At 42.8% G+C, this 22,779-nt stretch overlaps 1 protein-coding gene across 9 annotated transcripts in view; it reads right to left on the reverse strand.

The window, feature by feature from the left end:
• Nucleotides 1-22,779, reverse strand: part of MECOM (MDS1 and EVI1 complex locus) — a 348,460-nt gene that overhangs the window by 14,021 nt on the left and 311,660 nt on the right. For 3 of the 9 annotated variants that reach the window (XM_080409256.1, XM_080409252.1, XM_080409260.1), the window contains 6 exons: nt 21,568-21,715; nt 20,361-20,517; nt 13,215-14,577; nt 11,124-11,211; nt 8,197-8,223; nt 809-975 (listed from right to left, as the gene is read on the reverse strand). In XM_080409256.1, the coding sequence (XP_080265382.1) occupies nt 809-975; nt 8,197-8,223; nt 11,124-11,211; nt 13,215-14,577; nt 20,361-20,517; nt 21,568-21,715 (1,950 nt within the window). The remainder of the gene's footprint in view (nt 1-808; nt 976-8,196; nt 8,224-11,123; nt 11,212-13,214; nt 14,578-20,360; nt 20,518-21,567; nt 21,716-22,779) is intronic. The other 6 variants (XM_080409257.1, XM_080409254.1, XM_080409253.1 and 3 more) reach the window with 5 other exon arrangements.

Below are 22,779 nucleotides of genomic sequence, written 5' to 3' on the forward strand. Positions count from 1 at the left end.
AGATGATATAGAGACCTAAATAATGCAATTTAAAAACCATTCTCTAAACTCAATAATATGTCACAGGAAAAATAATGGAAAAAAAAATATCACCAGCCCTTCCTCTTCATTCAAGTAACATTAATATTCAGTTCGTAATTATCCCAGCTCTATTAATGACATTCCTCCCATTTTTGCATGGGGACAGAGCTCACACGGCACTCTCTTTAAGTGTATGAGGGTGATGGCTGCTCCACGTGATGACTTTGAAGATTGCATCCCTTCACTTTTAACATCCCATTTATTTTTTCACAATGTGATGTATAAGCCTTCAAAATACCCACACAGCTAATTCTACTCTCCTCGACAAAGCTCCCATTCATTTTGGTTGCACGTACAATAACTATCTTCATCGTTTTTTTTTTTTTTTTTAAGTCTGTATACATAAGTCCTAATAAGTCATGTATTTTATCTCTGATCCCTTTGGATATTAAAACCAGAAGCCCGAGAAAGAACATGTCTGTAGTTTATGATCAAAAAAATCAATAATGAAAGCACACTTGTGCATATGAAAGTGATGAGAAAATTTGGAAAAAATAATTGTTTATGTAATAGTTTCCACCTCATTTATCAAACCGGTATGATACAGGGCAACCTCTCTGTTTCCTAATACCAGTAATTTAATAAATAAGAACCCCAAAGCAAAAGGCTTTCTGTGCTTTTTTGGGCACAGACAGCCCTGAAAGACCTGCTGCGGTCCCCATCAGCTGCCCGTGCAGGGTGGGCTCTGGGGGCCTGGGAGGGCGGCGCAGGGTGGCCGCGGGGCTACCTGCAGGTGTAGCGCTCCTTGCCCTTGCGCAGCAGGGTCTCAGGCAGGGCACTCGGCGGCGCGCGGAAGTTGAACATGGACGGCACCGACTGGATCAGCTCGTTGGCCTCCGGTTTCAGGGCACTGAAGCTCTCCAGCTTTTCGGCCATGTTTTCTATAGCTGACATCTGCAACAGAAGATAGCACAGAACCCGTCACAGTGAATGCTGCTGCGGCTTTCTGCCCTCACTGGAAAGCCAAAACACAAAGAACAGACACTGCCAAGAGAAAAAAAGGTGGGGGGAGGGCAAATCTACACTTGCAGTCTCAAAAATGATGGGGCACATTAGGCAAGGTGGTGGCCACGATGTTGTCCCACTTTGAGTAACGCACATAACCACTACAGTGGGGTTTCTCTGCAAGGCTAGCACACAGCAGAACTCCTGCCCTAATTGCTGTAATGGAAAGCTGCTTCCACACAACATCGAAATCAGTCAGTGTTAATTTCTTCTTATTTTTAAGCCTCAGCTTCTATAAAATTCCAGTTTATGCAGTCGTGCTCTGTGGCTGTGTGCTTATGAGTTTAGTCTAGTCATCCCCTCTACTGAAACCATTGGCCATTTTTGACCAAATCAACAGAAAAAATAGATTCCAAAAATAACTTAATTTGCCCAGTCAGGGTTTTGTTAAAGGACTTGCAGAGAACAAATATTGCAGAAGAAACCTTACTAACGCTAGCTCAACCAAGGGCTGCAACAAGCCAGATCCAGAAAGGCTCCATCAGTGCCCCAGACACATCCAACCATTCAGCCCAGTCTTCTTGCCCTTCACAGTTAAAGACCATGAGATAAAGCCACAAGAAATGAAGCTTTAATGGGTTTGGTGCCATGTGTTTACATTACCTCTTAGATGCCTCTTATTTTTCTACAACCTCCTAATATTCCTGCTCCACTTTTAGTTGCTTGTAAACTCTATGTACTTTGGGATGCCTCCACTCTTGGTTAGCTGACTGTAATTTTTAGGGATTGGGGATTAAATAATTCCTGGAGGATGACTTCCTTTAAGGTGTCTGGAACCGACCATGAAAACTGCTCCAAAATCTCAAACTTTGTCACTTGGAGAGTTCAAGACTGATGCTAAGCCTACTGATAGGGAGAGAAACCATCTGCCTCTTCATAACGTCACAAACAAATTAAAGAAACCCAAGATCTCACCTACAGATCATAAAAAAAACCACAGCATGAGCCCTGTGCGATACTTTAGTTGTAACGAAGGAGGAAATTCTATGAAAGACAAGATGCTGAACGCTCCTCAGCTGAGAACACCTTTACAGCCCTTTCTTCAAAATTCATAAGAGGTTAATCTGACTGTTGAGATTTTAAAATTTTATTTTAATCATTTGTTGTTTTTTAAATTTTTTATTTTAATGAGCAGAATCGCACATTTACCTCCTGGAATGACTGTTCACATCATGGTTAGCTCTGGCTTTGGGTTGGGTGTTTTTTTTTCCCTTTAGCCTGTAGCCTGCCCTCTCATTTCATGCTCAGATTCCTAATGCTGAGTACAAATTGCAATGTACAGGGTACCACTGCCAATTTGCCAAATGTCTTTCATCAAACACGGTGCAAAAAAAAGAAAAAAAAAATCTCAGAGGGAAGTCAAGATACATTTACTTGTCAGGCAACAAATGTGAAAGCATTGCGAGGCAGTAGGGGCTGTAAGCTCTGGGGTTTGATTCATAATCACTCAGCTGCTAAAACATTCTCCACAGATGCAAGTGGACAGCACATTTGTCAATATGAAGGATTTTGACATGTACTGATCACAGGCGTGAGATATGTAATGATGATGCTGCTGGGAGAGGAGGTAATTCTATCTCGGCACCAAGTTGTCATTATCAACCCATACAACTCAACATTACCATATATTTCTTTTGATATGACTTCATCTTTTTCTTTAGTCAGAATTGATTCTTAAAGCTTTTACTATAGTCTTCCCACTGCCTTTAATTCCTTCTAATTGTTCCCCACAAGACTTCATTCATCTATTTTGCAATTGCAAAAAATAAATGGTTTGAATGAAAAATGACCTTTGGCCTCTGGGCTGATTAGCAATGACAAGACAGTGCATGGGTTATGATAGCACGTTTATGGTGAAGAATAATAAGGGCGTTGAGAAGTATAATAAATGTTTTATTTATGTATATTTAATATTCAAGTCAGTTTCATTACCTAGTGGTTTTAAATCATTTTTGGATGACCATTTCTCATGTACATGGTCCCCTACAGTAATATATTAAAGCAACTATTTTGCCCTTTACATTTAAAATGTCTTAGTCATGCTTTTTTTTTTTTTTTTTTTTAGTTCTTGTTTCCAGGATTTTGCAGAGGAGAAACTAGACCAATTCTTCCCTAATGTACAGCAATGCAGATCAGCACTACCTCAAACACTGCTTCCAGGATTACATCAGTCCCAAAATAGGTATGAAATCAGCATCTAATCTTAAATCCCTCATTCAGAGGAAGCACAAGCACTTCCAGTTATTCTAAAGTATTACTCGCTTTCCAAAAATATGTTTCTCACCATAGGAATGACTATTGCGTTTGTTGTTTGTGGGGTTGTCTTTTTTTTCTTTTCTTTTTTTTTTTTTTTATTTTAAACCTGATCTATGTAGTTACCTGGTATGATTTATATTTTTCAAGAAATGCACCAGCAACAACGGGAAGCGCTCGGCCCCAAGCCTTTGCTGATACGAGGCGCTGCCACGCTGCTGCTGGCAGGATAATTACAGCTGTTACCAGCTGCTGGAGACAGGGCTCACAAGAACCAAAACTGGGGCATTTTCTTAAGAAGTCCTGGAGCGTGCTGGTGCTCAGGGCCTTCAGGAGGCAACCCCTATCACGAGATGGGTACCTGGGTTGCACGGGCTTGTTACAGCCCATAAAATTCTGCCAGCCAGGACTCCCAACAAGCTCTCAGTTACTTTACAGGCAGGTAGGCAGCCCCTGCTCATCAGTCTAAATGCAAAATATCAACTGAGTAATATGAAATCCGGGGTTTGCTGCGCAGAGGACTAACTCAGACACCAAAACCAAGCAGGAATTTCAAACCTGCGACACAGGCTTTTGGGGAGCCGGTAGTCTGGTTTCAGGCAGTGGTTCCAGGGGATGCGCAGGAGGGTGGGCGAGGGACCGACCTTCTCCCCAGTGTCTTCTGTCATGCACCAGCAATGAGAGGTGCAAGAGCCCTAATTGGAGGTTGCATCTCGATTACAGTGTTGAACAGCCATAGGCGGCTGCTGCTCCCATTCATTTGGCTAAACCCTTTTCGAATTCATTTATATTTTTGTCAAGGAGAGTTCGCCCATTTAATTAGGTGCATATGAAAAGATACTGGCTTTTGTTCCTTCTAAGCCTTTAGCTGGATAATTCAGCTGGGTGCCCCTCATTTTTTTTTTGTATTGTTAAAACTAATGAATAACCATTTCTCATTCACGTTCTGCTCACCATTCATGGTCTCACAGAGCTGGGGCACAGCTCCCTCAGGCATTTCTTTGCCAAGCTGAAAAAATCAAAATCTACTTAGTCTCTTTTTGTATGGAAGCTGTTCCCTACCTCTGATCATCATTGTTGCACTTTTTTGTGTCTTTTCTAATTCTACTATGTCCTTTTTGAGAGGGACTTCAGCTGTATTCAAGACCTGAGGGCAGTATAACATTAATGATGTTTTCAATTCCTTTCTGCTAAGCACTCAGATGATATTTTCATAGTACTATCGACTTCAAGATCTTTTTCCTGAATAACATGAGTTAAGAGTCACACTTTCCCCTCAGTATTAATGGGTACTTACTGACATTGAGTTTTATTGCTGTTTTAATCCCTGGTGACTCAGCTTTCTGCCCATCTTCTGCAAAATCTTCACAGTCAGCTTTGGATGTAGCTGTTCTCCATAAACAGTCACAAGCTCTGTACTCTTTGTCTCTTCACCCTTCTTCCCATGTCATTTATACAGAGTATGCCATAGTTCAGAGCCCAGTGATACACTGAGGTGGACCCACTGATAATCTTGAATGATTGTAAAAAACACTAATTTGTTCTTATCCTTTTTTGCCCCAGTTTTTTTTGGGGGGGTGGATATTTTTTTTTTTTAACTAATTATTAACACAGGAAGAAGATACCTTTCCCTTTTCCACAGTGAAACTCCCTCTTTCATCTGAAACACAAAGTAGCTCTTACTCCTTCAAATACCACTACTGCTGATGGGAAAGCAAGACTTGCCCCTGTAGGAGCTGTATTGGCCACAGAGATGCTACCAGTCAGCACCAAACTCCTGGAGCAAGCTGTCAGCAATAGCACCTGTCCTGGGAGGTTAGGTGGGTGCTCACGGCCACCTCATCCCTCCAGGGGTGGTCCCTGGGGAACACCAGGGAGGTAGGTGTGTGGCTCAAGCTGCCAGGCAGCACTTTCAGGAGGGGTCTGCACCCCAGCTGAGTGCCCAAGGACCACAGCGATCCCTGAGTGGGGCACGGGGAGGAAGGCACTGCTTGACCCCAAGGATGGGATTAGTGTAATTGCCGTGGTCACGGAGAAAGCTCTCCAAGGAGGTAGGAGAGCGAGAAGATCCTATTACATATTCTACATACAGCTATTGCCTTATGGACAAGTCATGCCTGCTGCTAATCTGAGATCAGTGAATGACAGTATTTTATATAGAACAGTAACTTTTGATTTACATATATAAGAGCTGTTGATTCTATCTGTGTCCAGATGTCTGGAAAAGGAAGCAGCTTCCCCCCACCTCCCCGAGAGGCTATTAACCTCCTACTGACGCAAACTAATATGCAGTCGCAATTCCCCAGCTCCGACTCAAAAATGCAGACATTACCATAATCGGCTAAACCAAGTATTTATAAACATTTCAACGGGCAAGATACCATCAGCAGGAGCCTTGAACATTTGTCTTAAAATTTATTAACCAATAGAAGAAAAAGTGGTATAAATAAAGCAAAGGTTTGTGGTTGCTGCTTTTTAAGAACAACCTGATGATCTGAAATAATCTAGCAGACAATGTCATGTAAAACATGACCTCATGTTTTACAAACGTGACTCCTTCATTGCTATTATCGCAAAAACAACTGATTTTATGGCTGTAACTCATGGGAAAAAAAATTGTTCAAATGTTTGCTTTCTATTTTTACTAGTGTTATTTAGAGAAATACTGAAAACCCAACTACTAAAGCTCAGGATTTCTCCCTCCCCAGTTCAAGTTATAATGCTTTCTGTAAAAACTACAACTTGTGAATGTGTTGTCCTGAAGCTGTGTGCATTTGGACATCCAGCCATGGAACTTGGCTGAGCTATATTCATGTTCAAGGGATCTATCACACGTGGCTGAACTCTGTGAAGCAGTAGTGAGAAACTCATGCTGATCTGCAGCATAGTTCTGCTACAACTCTATTTGTATTAATGCAGTTGGTGGGGATTTAGCTAATCTAAAAGAATGGATCATGCTAAAATAAGCCCAGTAAAAGAAAAGCTCTGTTAATGCACTCACCAAATCTTTTTTTTTTTTTTGTAAAATTAATTATTTACAATTACTCTCCATAAAACTACTGCAAATAAAGTCTGACTATAACTACAAAACCTCTTTACAGCCACCTTCTCTTGATGGGACCAGAGAGGATGAAAGAGTCTATTGACTAAATAAATTGTGATCCATTCAGGAGAGGGTGTTGCCCATTGATTTGTACGATAGGGTTCCTGCCAAACAATGAAAAACAGTCCAAAATAATCTTGAAATATATGGCACACGCAACTGCAAATGAAGATAAAAAGGCTCATGTGACATATTCAAATATCTCAAGATGAAGATTCATCCATGAATCAGCATCCTGCTCTAGGCACTTTATGTTTTAAAGACCTATTTCTGCTGCAGCTGCTCAAAGCACTAGCATGGCCAGGAGACATGCTCACAAAAAACAAACGAGATGATGGAAATTTGAGGACCAAGCCAATGTCAAGGAAAGCAGACAGAAGAAACAGACTGCACTGGGTTTTTTGACTTCCCAAATAAGCCCAAATAAAGCTACTTTTCTGAAAGCAGGGGATTCAGGGCGCCTGGCCCAAATCACAAATCCTACCACAGCTCCTTCATGTGCTACACTGAATTCTCTCTATTGCAAAGAAAATGTTTGGGAACCACCTCTTGTGCTCTCCCAGTCCGGCATCTAACCCCACCTCCTATCTGTTGAGCTCATTCAGCATCTGTGGGTGCCCACAGGAGCCCTTCAGTGCCTGCTTAGCTCCTGTCATCTCAGGATCCTAGTGCATCTTTTGCAGCTGCATAAACCACTGCTTTACAGGAAGAAAATGGGATTAAACGCCATGTGTATGCATGGGTCCACCGCTGCTTTTGAAGCACGGAGAAGGGCAGGGCTAAGAGCCAATCTGCAGGGGCAGTACCTCTGAGGGCTCCCACACTGGCCCCGTACAGACATGCACGTGGAAAAGTGTACATATGAAATCCTGGCTTTGTCTTGTGAAACTAGTCCACGTTGCCTCTGAGTGATGAAGGAGAGTGAGTCAGGACCCAAGCCGCAGCCGGCTGGCTCCAGCTCTCCCTTCTGAAGCCCAAAGGTTGGGAATAATCTGGGACAAGTATTTATGGGTTCAGTGCTGCAGCTGAAGAGCCAGCAATGCAAGAGCAAAACACGGTGTTATTTGAGTTGCATCTGCGAAAGCAGTTGCTGTGGCTCTTTTTTCATGAAGAATTTAGACATATTAAAAATAATGTTTTCTAAAAATAGAAGAGCAAACTCAAATTTATCCCATAGTACTGAAAGCACAACTCCTGTTCGCATAAGGGGGACGATGTAAGTATACACACAGGACAAATTTGACCCAAACACAGCAAACAAATGGGTGTTGTATTTCTGCTTTAAGTACAGCAATGAGCAATTAAGCTCAAAACTTTAAAGCTATTAAAGTGACTAAGTCCCATTAAGCTCAATGCCAGATAGAAACGCGAAGTTCTCTGAGGCTCTGTGTTTTAATATCTCAAATGCAGATTAAATATTTATAACTATTGCAACCTAAGATTTCAGCCTGAAAATTTCACTGCAATCTGAAGGAAACGGCTTGGACCAATTTCAGTTAATTATAAAGAAAAACTGCATTTTGTAACTCTCAGGTAAAGCTCCCATTGCCTTCACCAAATAAAACTGGCAGGATTAGGTAGGTAAAAATAAAGCCAATTTGACATAAGAGGTCATTTATCTGCTACAGCTACAACACTGTGTAGGAAAGCCTGGCATGCTCCATAATTGAGTGGTAAGTTTTCTTTCATATTATATTTTTCTTATGCAATTTATTTCACAATGATTAAATCAAAAATATAAGCAATGAACTTACCCAAATTCTTTGATCAGGCAATTGGAACTGGGAGCAAAATTGAAACAAAAACAACACATTATTTGTGCACTGGAACCCTCATTGCAATCAATCTACTAATTAAGATTTTATTTAAAGATACTAATTAAAATGTTATTCTGAATGATTTGTTGCATGGGTATTCTCTCCCTAAAAATACAATCCTTGTAATGGCAAATTACTGTGAAATATCATTAAATGATGTAATTTTCCTAGCTGTTGGGCCACTGCCACTAGAAGGAATTTTGCCCAGACAGGGACAGTATAAGGGCTGCAGGGTTTATATCCTTAATCTCTACTTCTGAAGCCTATTTTAAAGATCCATCTGTTAGCTGTCACTTTATATAGTTTAAAAAAAATAAATTTTTGCTTCATCAGATGGCCCATTTCAGAAACAAATTCACCTACAGATACACAAACTTGTAGGACACAAACAATAATTTTGTTCATGTTTTACACAGACAAATACTGCCAGCAGAAAATGAAAACTGTCGGTGCACTCCACACCTGTACTTTTACAGGGGTGAACAGGACTATAAAGGAAAAACAGCTTTTCTGCAACTGTTCCCCAGTCCTCCATAAATACCAAGTCAAATTCTGCCTTTGCAAACAGGAGACTCTTTTCTATTAAAGGCCGCAAAATAGCAGATTTTGGCATTTACTTTTTTGACAGGACATGTGATGGTGGTTTAGTTTTCTTTTACAATGTACTAAGAGCGCATGTTACACTCGTGACCTTTGTATCCATCCACCTCACACCAAGTTAAAGACGTTATCCCTAGCAGCTAGATAAATGATAAAATGAAAGCCAGCTTTTACCATGGATGCTTGTTTTCTTTCTATTGCAAAACGAGAAATGTGAAGGAATAGGTCAAGCACGGCAGGCGCACAGCTAGCCTTCCCTCCTGGCAGAGGGGATGGCTCTGCCCCTCCTCAGCTGGCACCTCAGCAGGGAGGTGGCATCCTGCACCTCCTGCTCACCCTGACGGACTTGGTGACCACACTGGGACCTTCCTCGGGCACCAACAATAAACAATTCTGTCAAAAAACACGAAGGCTGAAATCCCGACATCCTGCCCACTAATGGAAAGATACCCAATGTCTCCATTTCACCTGCACGCCTACAGCATCCTTGCCTAGCTCCCATTAGCTCTTCTCTAGTTCCCCATGTAACTCAGGCTCATGCAACACTGCATAGCAGAGTACCCAACTCCTTCCCTGCCCACCACAGCCAAACTCCTAACAGTGCATTTTAGTTTCCCTTCCCACCCACTGACCACGCTACCTACCACCATCATCACACCAACCTGTGGCAAAACCTTCATTTTGAATCCAGCTTGAATCCTTGAATCCAACTTCACTAAACAACACAGATTTACACCTCAAAAGCTAGCTAGCACTAAGCAAAATAATAGTTTCTTCCATCAATACAGTACCTAATATGCCATCATTTAAATAATTTACTATTAATTTGCAGCCCCTTAGCTGCTCTAACACAATCACACACTTAATGGAGAGGAACCAGCCTGGTTTGACAGCAGAGGACACAGAGGCTCGAGCTCCTGTTTGTGTGTTCGTGCATTAGCACTATCTGCTGCAAAATGGGGATTGTAACTTGTTGCTTTGCAACTTTGGCAAATAAGGTAACTTGGCAAGAGGTGCTGAGCTGCTACTAAATCTTGTTGATAAATTCTTAGTGACTTTAATGCCTAATAGATTCATCACTTCCTTCAGGCACTGGATCTAGAACGGGGTATTTTTCTGCACTCTCCACCCATGCAATAGCATTATGCTTGTGCATCTGCAACTATATGTGCAATCAGCTGCTCTTCCCAGTTCTGCAGAAATCCCGTATTTCAGAATATATTCCATACAACTTAGGACATAACAACTGTTGACTTCACTGAGAGAGAAAAAAAAAAAAGAAATGCAAGAAGGGGCAGATTATTGGCATGTTACGCCCAGGAATTCAGAGGAAGCTGAACCAGCTTCTGAAGCAGCTCCTGGTTGTACACTTAAAATACAAGATTTGTATGGGGTGTCATTAGTAGGATGAAGCAGCCCGTAGTCAGCAAGCAGTTCAAAATTCCCAATACCACAGAGCATTTTATTTCAGGCATAAGATTTAACCCAAAGTTTTAGAAAAATCCCCTTGGGCAAGGAGGAGGAAGACAAAATGAGAGTGCAGTGCTGTTGAAGAAAAGCAACGTACAGTTCGCATACATGTCCTATTTCTATACTACGTACATATTGCAGTTGTTACACCATATTTTAGGGACACTCTCCTAAATTTTTGTTACTCAGCAAATAAGCAGCAGGATTACAGCCTGTGAACAAGACAGCAGCCCTCTCATATAGCATGTCTTCAGGTACGGAGGAGCAAGGATCTACAAAGTCACTGCACACACTACAGCCCACCACAGGTACCTAAGAAAGATGGAGTATTTGCATGACAAGACTTGAAAGCATTGGGTGGAAGGTTTTATCTCTTTTCTAGGAGTCCTTAAATATCGACAACTGGGATGCTCAGCTTTGCTGGCCCAACTTTGAATCTACATATCCTCCTTGCAGCCACTGCTGACTCCACCACAACAGCCCAGCGCAAGGAGAGTGCTGAAGAAGACATGGGTAGCTCTAAGTGTTGGTAGCTGCACTACAGTTTTGGAGGAACACAATTCTAAAACATACATGTAGTTTGTATCTGGCTTCCTCTATAATGAAAACATGTTGTTTCATCTGCAAAACATCAAGAAGCTCAGAACAATGCTTATGCTTTCCACCACAATGGTACAGCAAAAACTGTGTGTTTTAGGAAATCCAAAAATGACTAAGACCGCATTCATTTCTCTGCACCTGCTTTGAAGCATCAACAGGCTTGTTTACAACATCAAAATTCCCAAAATACTTACTTGTGGATGAAACAAGAATCCTGGGGAAGGTCTCAAGTATTTCTCTTTTAAAGCTTCCAGTGGGTCAGTTAACTTTCTTTTTTCTACTCTGTAAATGTTAAAATTAGATTTGCTTGTGATGAATCAGTCTCAGATATTAATAATTATACATCTACCAATGTTTAAAACAGTCAGTTATACATCAAGTAATTTGTTTCTCAGAGATAATCGCAAAAGATAAGGAAGTACAGTCAACTCTCAATGCCTGCATACAGCTCATTACTGTGGGTGGGGGCTGTGAATTGCCGTTAAAGGGAGATTATATCATTTATATAGGAAATAATTCCATTTCAAAAGACTGGTAGTAATTATAATAGGAACGACTAACTACTGAGCACTCTTCTAAAGTGATAAGGCAACCAAGTGTGCTCTCCACTCAGAGGAGAGGAATTCAAGGCAACAGGAGCCTTGAGCAATGGGTCCTTTCTCATCTGCCCATGCAAGACATCACAGGCACCATCCTGGAAAACTCTCCTGCATGGCCACACATGAGCAGGGTGAGAAAGCCGGGCTTGTGGGGACACACTGAATCTGATATGCCAGCAACAAGGACTGTGATCAGCTCAAGTGGGCATTTACGCAGTGAAACACAGTGTGGATAATTCAGATGCAGCATGGAAGTTTGAGGATTTTGCTTGATATGTATGGTTCATGGGACAGATCCTCTTATCCATACATAGATATAACTCAGGGCAAAGGAAGGCTCAGTAGCCACTGGCCTCATGCTGTGCTGTCAGATTTGTACAGATTTCATTAGTTTCTAATGCAGGACCATAAAACACGGATCATTATTTCCACTGCTTCAGGCATTTAAAAAGAGTATGACGCAAAGAAAACCTATAGTCTAATTCAGATATCAATCTGGCATGAATAAAACCATCTCAGTAAATAACATCATATCCTGTTTCCTCATAATGCATACCTGTTGTCTTATGCGACAGCACTCTCCAAAAACTTGCCCATAGCATTTCTTTTTCAGATAAAGAAATTAATATAATTTACATGGCAGTAACTTTCTTTTTTTTTTAGCAATAGGCTTTAAAATCAGTCATTTCTATAACAGACAAATATTTTTATGGCTAATAATTTTCTAAACTAATTTAGATGCATGACTTTGGCTGGTTTCAGATGCACGAGCAGAAGGCGAAGGGCAAAGAGGGGCTGACGTACACAGGAAGCAGGTGAAATCCAGATCCCAGTGAGATCTGTCTCAGCACTGCTGGGAAACACTGAGGGGTCAGGATTTTACCACTGGTTTTTAAAACCCCAGCTCACTGGCAGTGTCTGCTTGTGCACCCGTCAAAGCCGCAGACAAGGCTCCCATTGATTTCATAAGGTAGATCAGATTAACTAGCCCGCCGGTTAGGCTTTGTACACACAAGGACACTGCACCTTCAATTATATTAATGAAATGCCTGGAGAAATCAACCCATTGCTCAAAAAAGGGTAAAAAAGGGCCGAAATCACTCTTAATTTCCATACTGTTTATACACTTTAGGACAAATTTGCTTCCTTGTTGTACTTATGAGATACTCCTATTTAATTCAGGAGGCATCAGAAAGGTGGTGTCCAGGTGGCACCCTGGTGAGATGCACTGGAATTTCCAGGGGAAGGCTGAGGGCAGTCAAGGAAGGTGGGCAGCATTTTGGAAGAAAAGGAATTTGGGGCAAACCAGTGGTGTCAAATACACAGTAAACAGACAAACATTCAATACTGATGCCAATTCACTTATGGGTAAGAGAAAACATTCAACTTCTGCATGTCAAGTTACGCAATTGAAACTAACGACCCAGGGCAATGAGGGCAGTCATGAAGACTTGCTAATTGCAGCGTTAGCAGAGCCAGGGCTCGCTGCGAGCAGCTCAGATTTGAGGCGGGGTGCACAGGTTTGCATGCAGCCTGGGCCACCCCATGCCTCAGGGGTGGGATGATGCCTCCAGGGCCAGTGGGAGGGGGACGGGATGTGGTTGTCCTGCCTCCGTGGGCAGGTGGCCCTGACAGACCTAGCTGCCTGTACCAAAGGATGCCGAAAGGCAGCAGATAGTCTGTTACCTGTAAATGGGATCCATAAAGAACGGGGTGGGCCTGGCGTGCTGCAAGGAGGACTCCGAAGCTTTCCTTTGCTCGAGGTCACCTCCTTTCTTTTCTCCAAAGACGTGGTTTTTCCGAGGCTCGGCTTGTTTTGTGCCACTGGCTCGACTTCTGCTGCCCATGCTGAGATCTAGAGGCTGGTCCTGGCTTGCCGCAGAGGGGGCTGCTGGCTTTGAGGGTATGGGAGTAAGTGGCTTCTCCTCCTTACGCTTTATGGTGAGGTCAAAGGGAGACTCAGAGCTTCCCTTTGGAATCTTCTTTATTTCACTGGGTGATTGGGGCTCCACTTTCAAGGGTAACGGTCTCAAGTCTCTATCAGGAAATGGATACATTGATTGAGAGAATGCTGGAAAAAATGGGAGGGGAAACATGGAAGGGTAAGGTAAGGCTCCGACTTTTTTGTCTTGCAGCCCCACAAGTCCTGTTGAACCAAAGTACTTTTCAGCAATAGAAGCAATAGCCTTTATAGAATCATTCACCGCTCCTGACACCGCAGTCTGCTCCTCTAAGGATGGTGAGAAAATGGAATGATTGCTGTGGTCTTTCTTATTATTTATTGAAGCCAGGCTCTGCAGAGAGCTTACTTTGTCTTTGAACATTTTACCATTTTCTTTAAATTTCTCTTTCTCACTTTCAATGTCACTTTCCAGATCAGAGCCCGAGGTGGTTTCCAGGTCACTGCCACTGGGGGTACTGACATCGTCAAGGTCAAGGTCACTACTCTCTGACTGGTCACTGAGTTTCTCATGTGGCCTCTCTTCAGAGGACCTCTCTGGTTGAAGCTCCACTGGCTTATTCTCCCCTACTGATGGTTGCTTATTTAGTGCCTTCAAAATATCCTGGGTGGCTGGCAGTATCTGAGGATTTGTCATGAGGGGACTTTGACTTTTGTTTGTCTGATCTGCGCTCGGTAGTCCTTTAACAGGAGAACTAGTAGGTAGCAAAGGTGGCCTGTGGTACAAGCCTGAAGGAAACAGACCAGGGAAGCTAAAAGAAAATCCAGGAGCTGTTGGAAAGGTAAGACCAGCAGGATGCCTATTGGCTCCAAAATAGTCAGCAAGGCCCGGATTTGCATGATTCATATTAACCATGGACGTTTTATCCATAGCTGGGGTTCCAGGAAGTGAAATGCCTTGGCCAAAAAATCCTCCTGCTGCAAAATGGTTCTTGCCCTCACAAAATCTCCTGTGTTTATTTAAGGAAGACGTAGTGCTGAACATTTGTCCACAGTCTTTGCACTTGATTTGGGTTCTGCAATCAGCATGCATGCGCTTATGACGACAAAGGTTTGAAAACTGAGTATAGGATTTATGGCAGACCTCACCTGTATGTAAACAACAACAACAACACATCTCAGGCTTTATGGTAATTGCCCCCACCCTCAAAATTTTGCAAATAACACCACTTTTTTACCCACCAAATGTCAATTAGGAAGCCGTAAGGAGAAGTCTGGTGCACAAATGCACAAAAAGCTATTGGACTCTTCCAAAGCAAGGCATCCAAGCAGACAAATGCCTAAAGACAGCACCAAAACCCACTCCAACAAACCAGAAAAGGCCTTAAATCACTAAAAGACAAAGTTTCCTTGTTTGCTCTTTGCATTACACAGTGTTGCATATTTGGTGCTGTTATTCCATTTCGCATTAGCACCCAGAGCCCCACCAAGAGCCACGGCTTGGTGCCGTAACACCGTACAAACCCACAGTGCCCCTGCACAATCAAGCGCTCGTGTCTTCAGATGACATTCATTACGTCACTAATCACATGTGGAAAGTTAGTCATTAAAATAAATATTTGCAGGACCAGACAGGAGATAGACAGAGCCGCCGCACAGAGCTTTCAGCCTGCAGGACCACAAGGATATCAAGGAGGTGAAGAAGGAGACAACGAGGTATTTCCAAGTGCATAACCTTATTAACAAAAAACATTTGTTTCCACTTACAATTAAGCATTTAATTTCATGGAAGTTCAGGCTAGAGCCTGAGTAACCTCAGCCTAGTACTCTTGTATGTCCAAAGCTTTTCTATGTTTATAATGCATATAGTCCCTACAGGTGCCTGGGATGCTGTAACTCTGAATTCCATGTCTTAATAACTTTACTAATCTTAATATTGCTTATTTGTCTCTTGCACATGAAAAAATACACTCTATTTCAACAATTTCCTTTAAGAATGCAGCTGTATTTATTTGTGTGTCTGCTGCTCAAAACAGCTCAATGGATTTCCTTTCAAGCTCCTCTGGAATGAGAATAGCTTCAGCCTCACAAAAGCAGTACTTGAAGAAAGCCTGAAACCGCATCATGGAGGAGATCTACCTTGAGCTCATGGGCCTGACCTAGCCCGTGACACCGGCACGTCACAGCGCAGCTTCCAGCAACCATTTTCAGCAGCCAGAGGCTGAAAGTGGCCCCAGCGGTGCAGAGCGAGACACCACGAAGAGTGAATCACAGTGCTGAAGCAAACGGGATTTTGCAGCTCCCCAGTTTTCTGCCTGTTACAAACCTTTGGGAGCAAACTGAGGCCACAACCAAGTTACAGGTCTGTAAGTTAAAATGCAGTTTTGAAGAGGATACCACTCAGCTCCCCAGTGCCTTTTTATGTCCCCTTTTGGCATCCTTTGGATGAGCAGGGGCATCGGGCAAGTCTCAAGGCTGTGCTATGACTTGTGCTTTTCAAGATGCTAAAATCTGTCTGTGCCTCTGCACTACCATGCTTCTAACAGTATCAGCTCCAGCCTTGTTTAAAAACAAGGCAGCAGCATTATCAGTAAGCAGTTATCCCTATGTAATAAATCCTTTTGGGTTTTTTTGTTTGTGGGTTTTGGTTTTTTTTCCCAGCCAGGAAAAAGCATGTGGTCACTTTATTTTTATTTAATTTGTGTTATATCATAAGCTCTCATCTTTCACACATCAAAGCCATGCAACAATACACATTGTTTATTCTGAGGCCTTTTTAACAATCATTTTCATGATTTGAGACAGACTGACATAATTTACAATGGCTCTATTTTAAGCCTGCAAAGGAAACTGAATTGAATGTATCCCATCCTGCACTCTTGGTTCCCATGAACTGCAATCACGTCCTCTAACTTCCACTCGCACCGGGGCCTGCGCTAACCTTCCTGCTCCTCTAAACCTCTGCCCTTGAGAAACTTGACCACTTGTTGTCATCTCTTAACTGTTTACCTCTTCAGCAGGCTGCTTCATATCTCAGCAACAATGCTGCTATTGTTCCAGGGCCTGATCTTGCCTGATCCACCCGTTTTCCCTGCTCGCATCCCGTTGACATCCCCAGGACAATTCGTGGGGTAAAGCATGCAGAATTGGGCCCAACCACAGGAAATTTGCAATGCGGTAATTCAGGAAGAATGTTTGTTGCTGTGTATCAGTTACTGTTCCTGTTGGAAATCTTCATTCACAAGGAAAGACAAGAAAGAAAAGAGATATAATAATAAAGAAAATGAAGAAGAAGAAAAAAGGAGAGAGGAGAAGAAGAGGAGAAGAAGAGGAGAAGAAGAGGAGAAGAAGAGGAGAAGAAGAGGAGAAGAAGAGGAGAAGAAGAGGAGAAGAAGAGGAGAAGAAGAGGAGAAGAAGAGAAGAGAAGAGGAGAAGAGAAGGGAAAAGAAATTATTCAAGTTCTTTGAAAATGCTAGATTTTCTGTGGATAAGTACTTTCTGTTTCTTTTTTTGAGGGGAAAATATTTAATTTGCCCATTTAACATAGAACTATTTTTATTTAATACAGAACTATTTGTTGTTTATTGAAGTATGAAGCTCTGATTTTTCTGCTATTTCCTCCCATTTTTAGCCTATTTGCAGACATAAGGTCTCTGCTCCCACAAACGAACGTCACCTCCAGACTTCACGGTACAGAATCAGGCCCCTGACCTTCACTGCTGAGGTCTTACACAAAAAAGCTTTCCCTGCTCCCACCGGGTTGATCACAGAAACCAAAATTAAACTGACCAAAATGGTGACTCAAGTGACACATCCGTAGGTCTGCACAAGGTTTACCTTGGATATTACGGGCCAACTCCCCTCCTTGTGTGAAGCGGTATACCTAACATTCAGCAGCAGAGCATCAGACTGTACGTACTTTTCCAGAAAAAAAATCACCAATCCATACATTTGTGAGACTAGGCTAATGTATAATTAAAAACAAATCATGTTTTGTGAACTTTTGATCTTCTACCAGGTTGTGTCAAGGGCCTGCTTCTTATTCACATGACTATTAAATATAGCGTTTCACTCAGGTAGGCTAGGGCGGCAAGCAGGTGAAAAGGCGTGTACTGGCACAGATTTAGTCTTCCTAAAGTTTGGGAAGTTCTCCTTAAAGAACATCCGTAAATTATTAGATTATAATTCTCCGATAATATATTCAAAAGTTAACAGAACCGAGAAATATTCCACTCCGAAGAAGAGCAAAAATACACACTCACAGCTGAGAGATATCCTTACAAACTACAAAGGGAGATGTAAATTAATCATTTGACTAAACATTTTATCTCCGTTTCAAAAATAAATTAAACCAATAATAGCAATACCATTAAAATACATAAATATTTACTACTATAATTTCAATCAAACAATTAACAGTTGTACTGAGGACTTTACCTTTTTGAGCATAAAAAAATATTTAAAACTATTTAATGAGGTGCTGCTTGCTCAAGGTGCCTCTTGCATTTACATGTCAGTCTATTCAATCCACTGGCTCTCCAGGCTGGCAAAGAAATTCTGGGCCGGGGTCCAAAGCCCTTAATCTCCTCAGTAGTCTTACTCCTGGGGACCGTCACCTGAAGCTGGGGTGTAACATGGGGTCAGTGAAGCGCACACCCGGTGCCCTGCTGATTCTGGAGGGGGGACCGGTTCAAAATCAATTGCACCACCTCGACCTCTGTGGTTATTCACGGGAGCCAGGACCCCTCAGATAAGTTCGTGTTATAAGATCTACCACTTTTTCATCACACGACTTTTATTTCCAAGTAGTTTTGCTTAAACTTTAGTAGATGGGGACAGTTATCAACTTTAATTGCTTCCATGTATCAAAGCAACAGAAGCTGGGTTTGATTTCTCCTATTACACCTTAATACACCCTTTAAATCTCAGTGCCATACTTCTAAGCAACTAACTTGTAAGGGAAGCTTCCCTCCTTGCAGCTTTTATTGCTCTACAGACCCCAGGTTTAACACAAACTCCCAATCTGGCTCCAAAATTGCCAAAATTCATCTCATGCCTACACACACTCTGTACCGCGATTGTCTCTGGACCCCAAATTAGGCAGCAGTTAAGTTTGCATATTTTCTGCTTATTAAAAAAAAATTACTGTAAGTACTATTTTGAATATGTTCAGTCTATTATGGCATGTGGTTTCTATTTGGAGAGGCTGGAGATTTTGCGAAGGCAGTGAGTAATTACCTTAGTGCTGGTGAGTTTTCACTCAAGCTTGGGCGGTGTACTGTAATAAGAGACAGTTGCCATAAACAGACTGGTACGAGTAAATCATGGTGTGTGGCCTTCTGGTGGAAAACAGATATCTCCTTTAGGTGACCCTCCCTCCCTCCCATCACTTAGCAAAGCCTACCAAACATGTGGTCTCCAAACCCTTTTGTTCTGCAATTACATGGGTGTTATTCCTAGGCTGCTCAATGGGGTTTCATCCCTCACACTGTACGTATGAAGAATACCGGTTGCTGTTTTGATTTATCAGAATAAATAGTAACAAAGAGTATTTGAGAGGTTATTTCATTTATGAGAGGTGCTACTCACAGACTTTTATGTAGGGTATTGCAACAAGACCATCAGGCTAAGATTCCCTACTTAGCCAGAAGTTACTTTCTAATGATTATAACCTTTAAGTGTAACTACTTAACCTGTAATCAGGTTTAAAAATTATTAGTGATATTTATTATTGGATCTAGTTGTGCATTTTCTCATTGAAGAAGCCCAAACCACGGGTATTATCTAACCCAATGGCAGGCATACAGATTTCACACGAATGAGTCTTTCAAGCCAATACTCCTGCTCCTCTTGAGGAATTACCTTAGCCTATGGCCACCGCTTTGTCCAGGAGTGCTGCTGATATTTTGGAAATTGCTGCCGAGAGCAGCAAAAGATAAAGAAGTTAAGCAGAAAAGTAGGGGACATGGCCACAAGGTGCCTGTCAAGCCATAGCAGGTGCCTGAAAAGGCTGTGGTGGAGATTAGCACTACCCAGAACAATATTCTTGAGTATTTTCTGCCTCTGCTTTTCTGGTGAAAGGGAGAGAAGGCAACCTGCACCGTTACCTACCAGGATCTGGCTCAGCAGCAAGCACAACCCGTGAGACTTTGAGGATCCGATTTATAGCCCAGCACAGAGTCAGGCCCACATACGAGGCAAGTTTTATGGCTGGAGCAGCTGCTGGCAAAGATCTAATGGCTCAACTCAATACTTAAATGTGGGGCATGCGAAGGAGCCTCAAGGAGGGCAGCAACCTCCTCCAACTGAATTTCACTGCCTCTAAGGTTTATTTTCCAACTCCAGCAAAAGTCACAGCATCTGCGGTGGAGACTCTGTGGCCCAAAATTAACTCCCAAAGCAAAACAGCCTTGCAGGTACTGCTGGCTCTGCCGAATTCCCAACGTGTCCCAACGGTGGTTACAGCCACTGCCATTCCCCCATGCCCACCCTGGCACTGCCACCCCCTCCCCATTGCCAGCACCGACGCTGCCCTGTGCAGCAAGGCTGGATCCAGCACAGGGCACGGCACAGCAGCAGGAAGGAGAGCAGCAAGCCTGGCACCGGGCAAAGCAGTGAGGCTGCAGCCACCGAGCCCGGCATGGCTCCTTCTTGCTAAATTCACACCCCACTTGCTCTTTGCATCTGTGCATGGAAAAATATCCCAGGGACAATAGGTACATGTCTACATCATGCAGTGTTTGTCTGAAAAGGAAAACGGTATGAAAATAATGCTTTGCATTGGACTAGAAATTACCCAGAACTCATTTAATAGTGCACAGCCCCCGTGAAACCAGCAGGAAATTCACAGGGAGCACAACACAACTCCTGCTTCCAGATTACGCTGCTTTACAACAAAAGAAATAACCAAAGACATGTAGTTGAAGACTTACATATAAAAGGTTTGACACTGCTGTGGATGTGTTTATGCTGTTTGAGGCCTGAAGAAGTGGCAAAGGTTTTGCCACACTCTGGACAAGCGTGAGCACGAGCCCCAACATGCTGGGAACGAATATGCCTCTGAAGGTTGCTGGGGTCCGTGAAAACCTGCTAGGAAATGAGTACTGATTAACCAAGAAACTTGATTGCGGAAGAAGCCAGTTATTACAAGAGTCTTTTAAAATTCAAACCTTGGAGCTATTTCGGAATATTTAAGATAAAAAACTTCACTAATGGGCATCAGGGGGAACTGTGCCTGCAGGATGGGGCCTCAGTTTCCCAGAATCAGCCAAGTATTTGGTGGACCTGTTAACCCCTTGGCAGCTGCTGCAGCAGATGCATTTGACCCTGCCATTAGAAATTGTGCTTTTGACGTCAAGGACTTCACAGAAAACAAGTCAAAACGTGGCTGCTTGAAACTTCTAAACATTACTGCAATAGAAATACTTTATAGCGACAACTGAGTGTGACACAGCAAGAAATCCTGTACGTGACACAGTCCTGGCACCCAGGGCTTGGTTGTGTCTTACAAGTCTCAGTTCATTATGAAATTCCCATTATTGTAGCAAATCTACTTGAAAATGAGAAAGTCCTCATGCAAAAGGCCCAAGCTTTGGGAATCTGCTACAAAGCAATGCAGAGCACCACGTCCTATACAAATAACGTACACAGCAAGCTTGGCGCTGGGAAGCGACAGAGATGCGACAGAGATGCTCTAGAGATGAGATAGTTGCACTCACTTAGTGCAGCTGGGGCCCATCTCTATTTCTTGATTTATATTGCAGTAGTGACCTGAAGTTTCTGGTCCCAACGGCTGGCACACAGCCTAGGGAACCCATGTGCCCTGCATTTCCCCAGGGTTTCTCGCCCCTCAGTGATCCTTTTACATCCCACCGGTCCTCGCAAAGTGCCATGCCCTGAGCTCAGGGATGCTCGGCATCCTGCATTAGTGCTTATTTCATACTTCAGAGCCATCTCCAAATCAAAAGGGGTAGAAAAATAGCATATTTATAAAGTAGAAGCGTAAATCCTTGAGAAACCATTTGGAGCAAGGCAGAACCCCTACGTCCTCCTGCATCCCAGCCCCAGGCATCCCCACTTGCATGCTCCTGTGCATCAAGCAGCACAAGCCATGCCAGGCAGCCTACAAATTCACTGTACCTTGGCACAGTTTTCACACTCGTAGTGCTTCCCGCTGTCGTGCGACATTTGGTGGCGTATCAAGTTGGACTTCCAGTTAAAAGCTTTGGGGCACTGGTCACACTTGTACTCCCTCTCCTCGCTGTGTGACAGCATGTGCTTCTCCAGGCTGCGGAAAGAGGAAGAGGGCTCAGTGAGGTTCCCCACACACGTGAGTTTATCAGCAGTTTATAGGAAAAGGAGACAGCAAAACACATAATTACAGCAAAAAACTTTACAGAGCTCCAAAGGCCAAACCCTGTCAGACCCAAGTCTTTTGACTACCAGGCTCACCCCAGCCAGGAGGCAGAACAACCTCCTCCCTACCAGAATAACACATCCTCTCATGTTTTGCCAGGTCACTTGCAAATGCTGCAGGAGACACTGTTGCCATCACTCCCTACGGAGATTATTTCATACAACCCTCAGTATTTCACTCTGGTAATTCTTCCCTGTGGTCTGAATTATTTCTACCTTACGACTTTCCCTCTAAACACACCTTGGATCCCACCACCTGACATAACTCCACTGCTTTGATGGGAGTCAATTTTTCTTACAGCAGGAAGAGATGAGAAATAACCCCACTGGAGCAGAACAGGATGAGCACAAGAAACCTCTCAATACAGTACGCTACGACTGAAGTTATACTTGATTATTACTGTGTTCAATTGCATAGCTGTTTATTCATTCATTTCTTAGTAGTTTCTTCAGTCTATTAGTAGGGTATCTAATCTTCACCTAATTTCTGTTGCACATCTTTGAATTAATTTTCATCTCTAAATTTTCTGATTTCCTGGTTTATTATTCATTTGTAGCAAATATATACTTTTAAACACCTGTATTGCTTGGTTACATACTGTAACTCACACTATTGCTTGAGGAAAGGTAACTATATAACGTGAGAGTGGATTCACAGAAAAGCCACTGGAAACTGGAATTTTTAACCTGGGATGCCAAGCCGGATCAATCTTTCCTCGCGTGAAGCTCCCGCCGATCCCTGCTGAATCTCTGCTGGTTTACAGTCCCATTTGTGTTGTGCAGCCCACGTAGCAATGGATATTCCCACTCTCAGCCACAGGCAAGGGAAATGCTTTCACCCTGCAGATGCTTTTTACTTCTACCCCTCAGAGTCTCCTTCCTTTGGGGGAAAAAAACAATTCTGGCTTCCCCTTCTAATACTTCTATAACAATTGA

Source organism: Falco punctatus (assembly GCF_963210335.1).
Source record: "Falco punctatus genome assembly, chromosome: 13".
NCBI lineage: Eukaryota > Metazoa > Chordata > Aves > Falconiformes > Falconidae > Falco > Falco punctatus.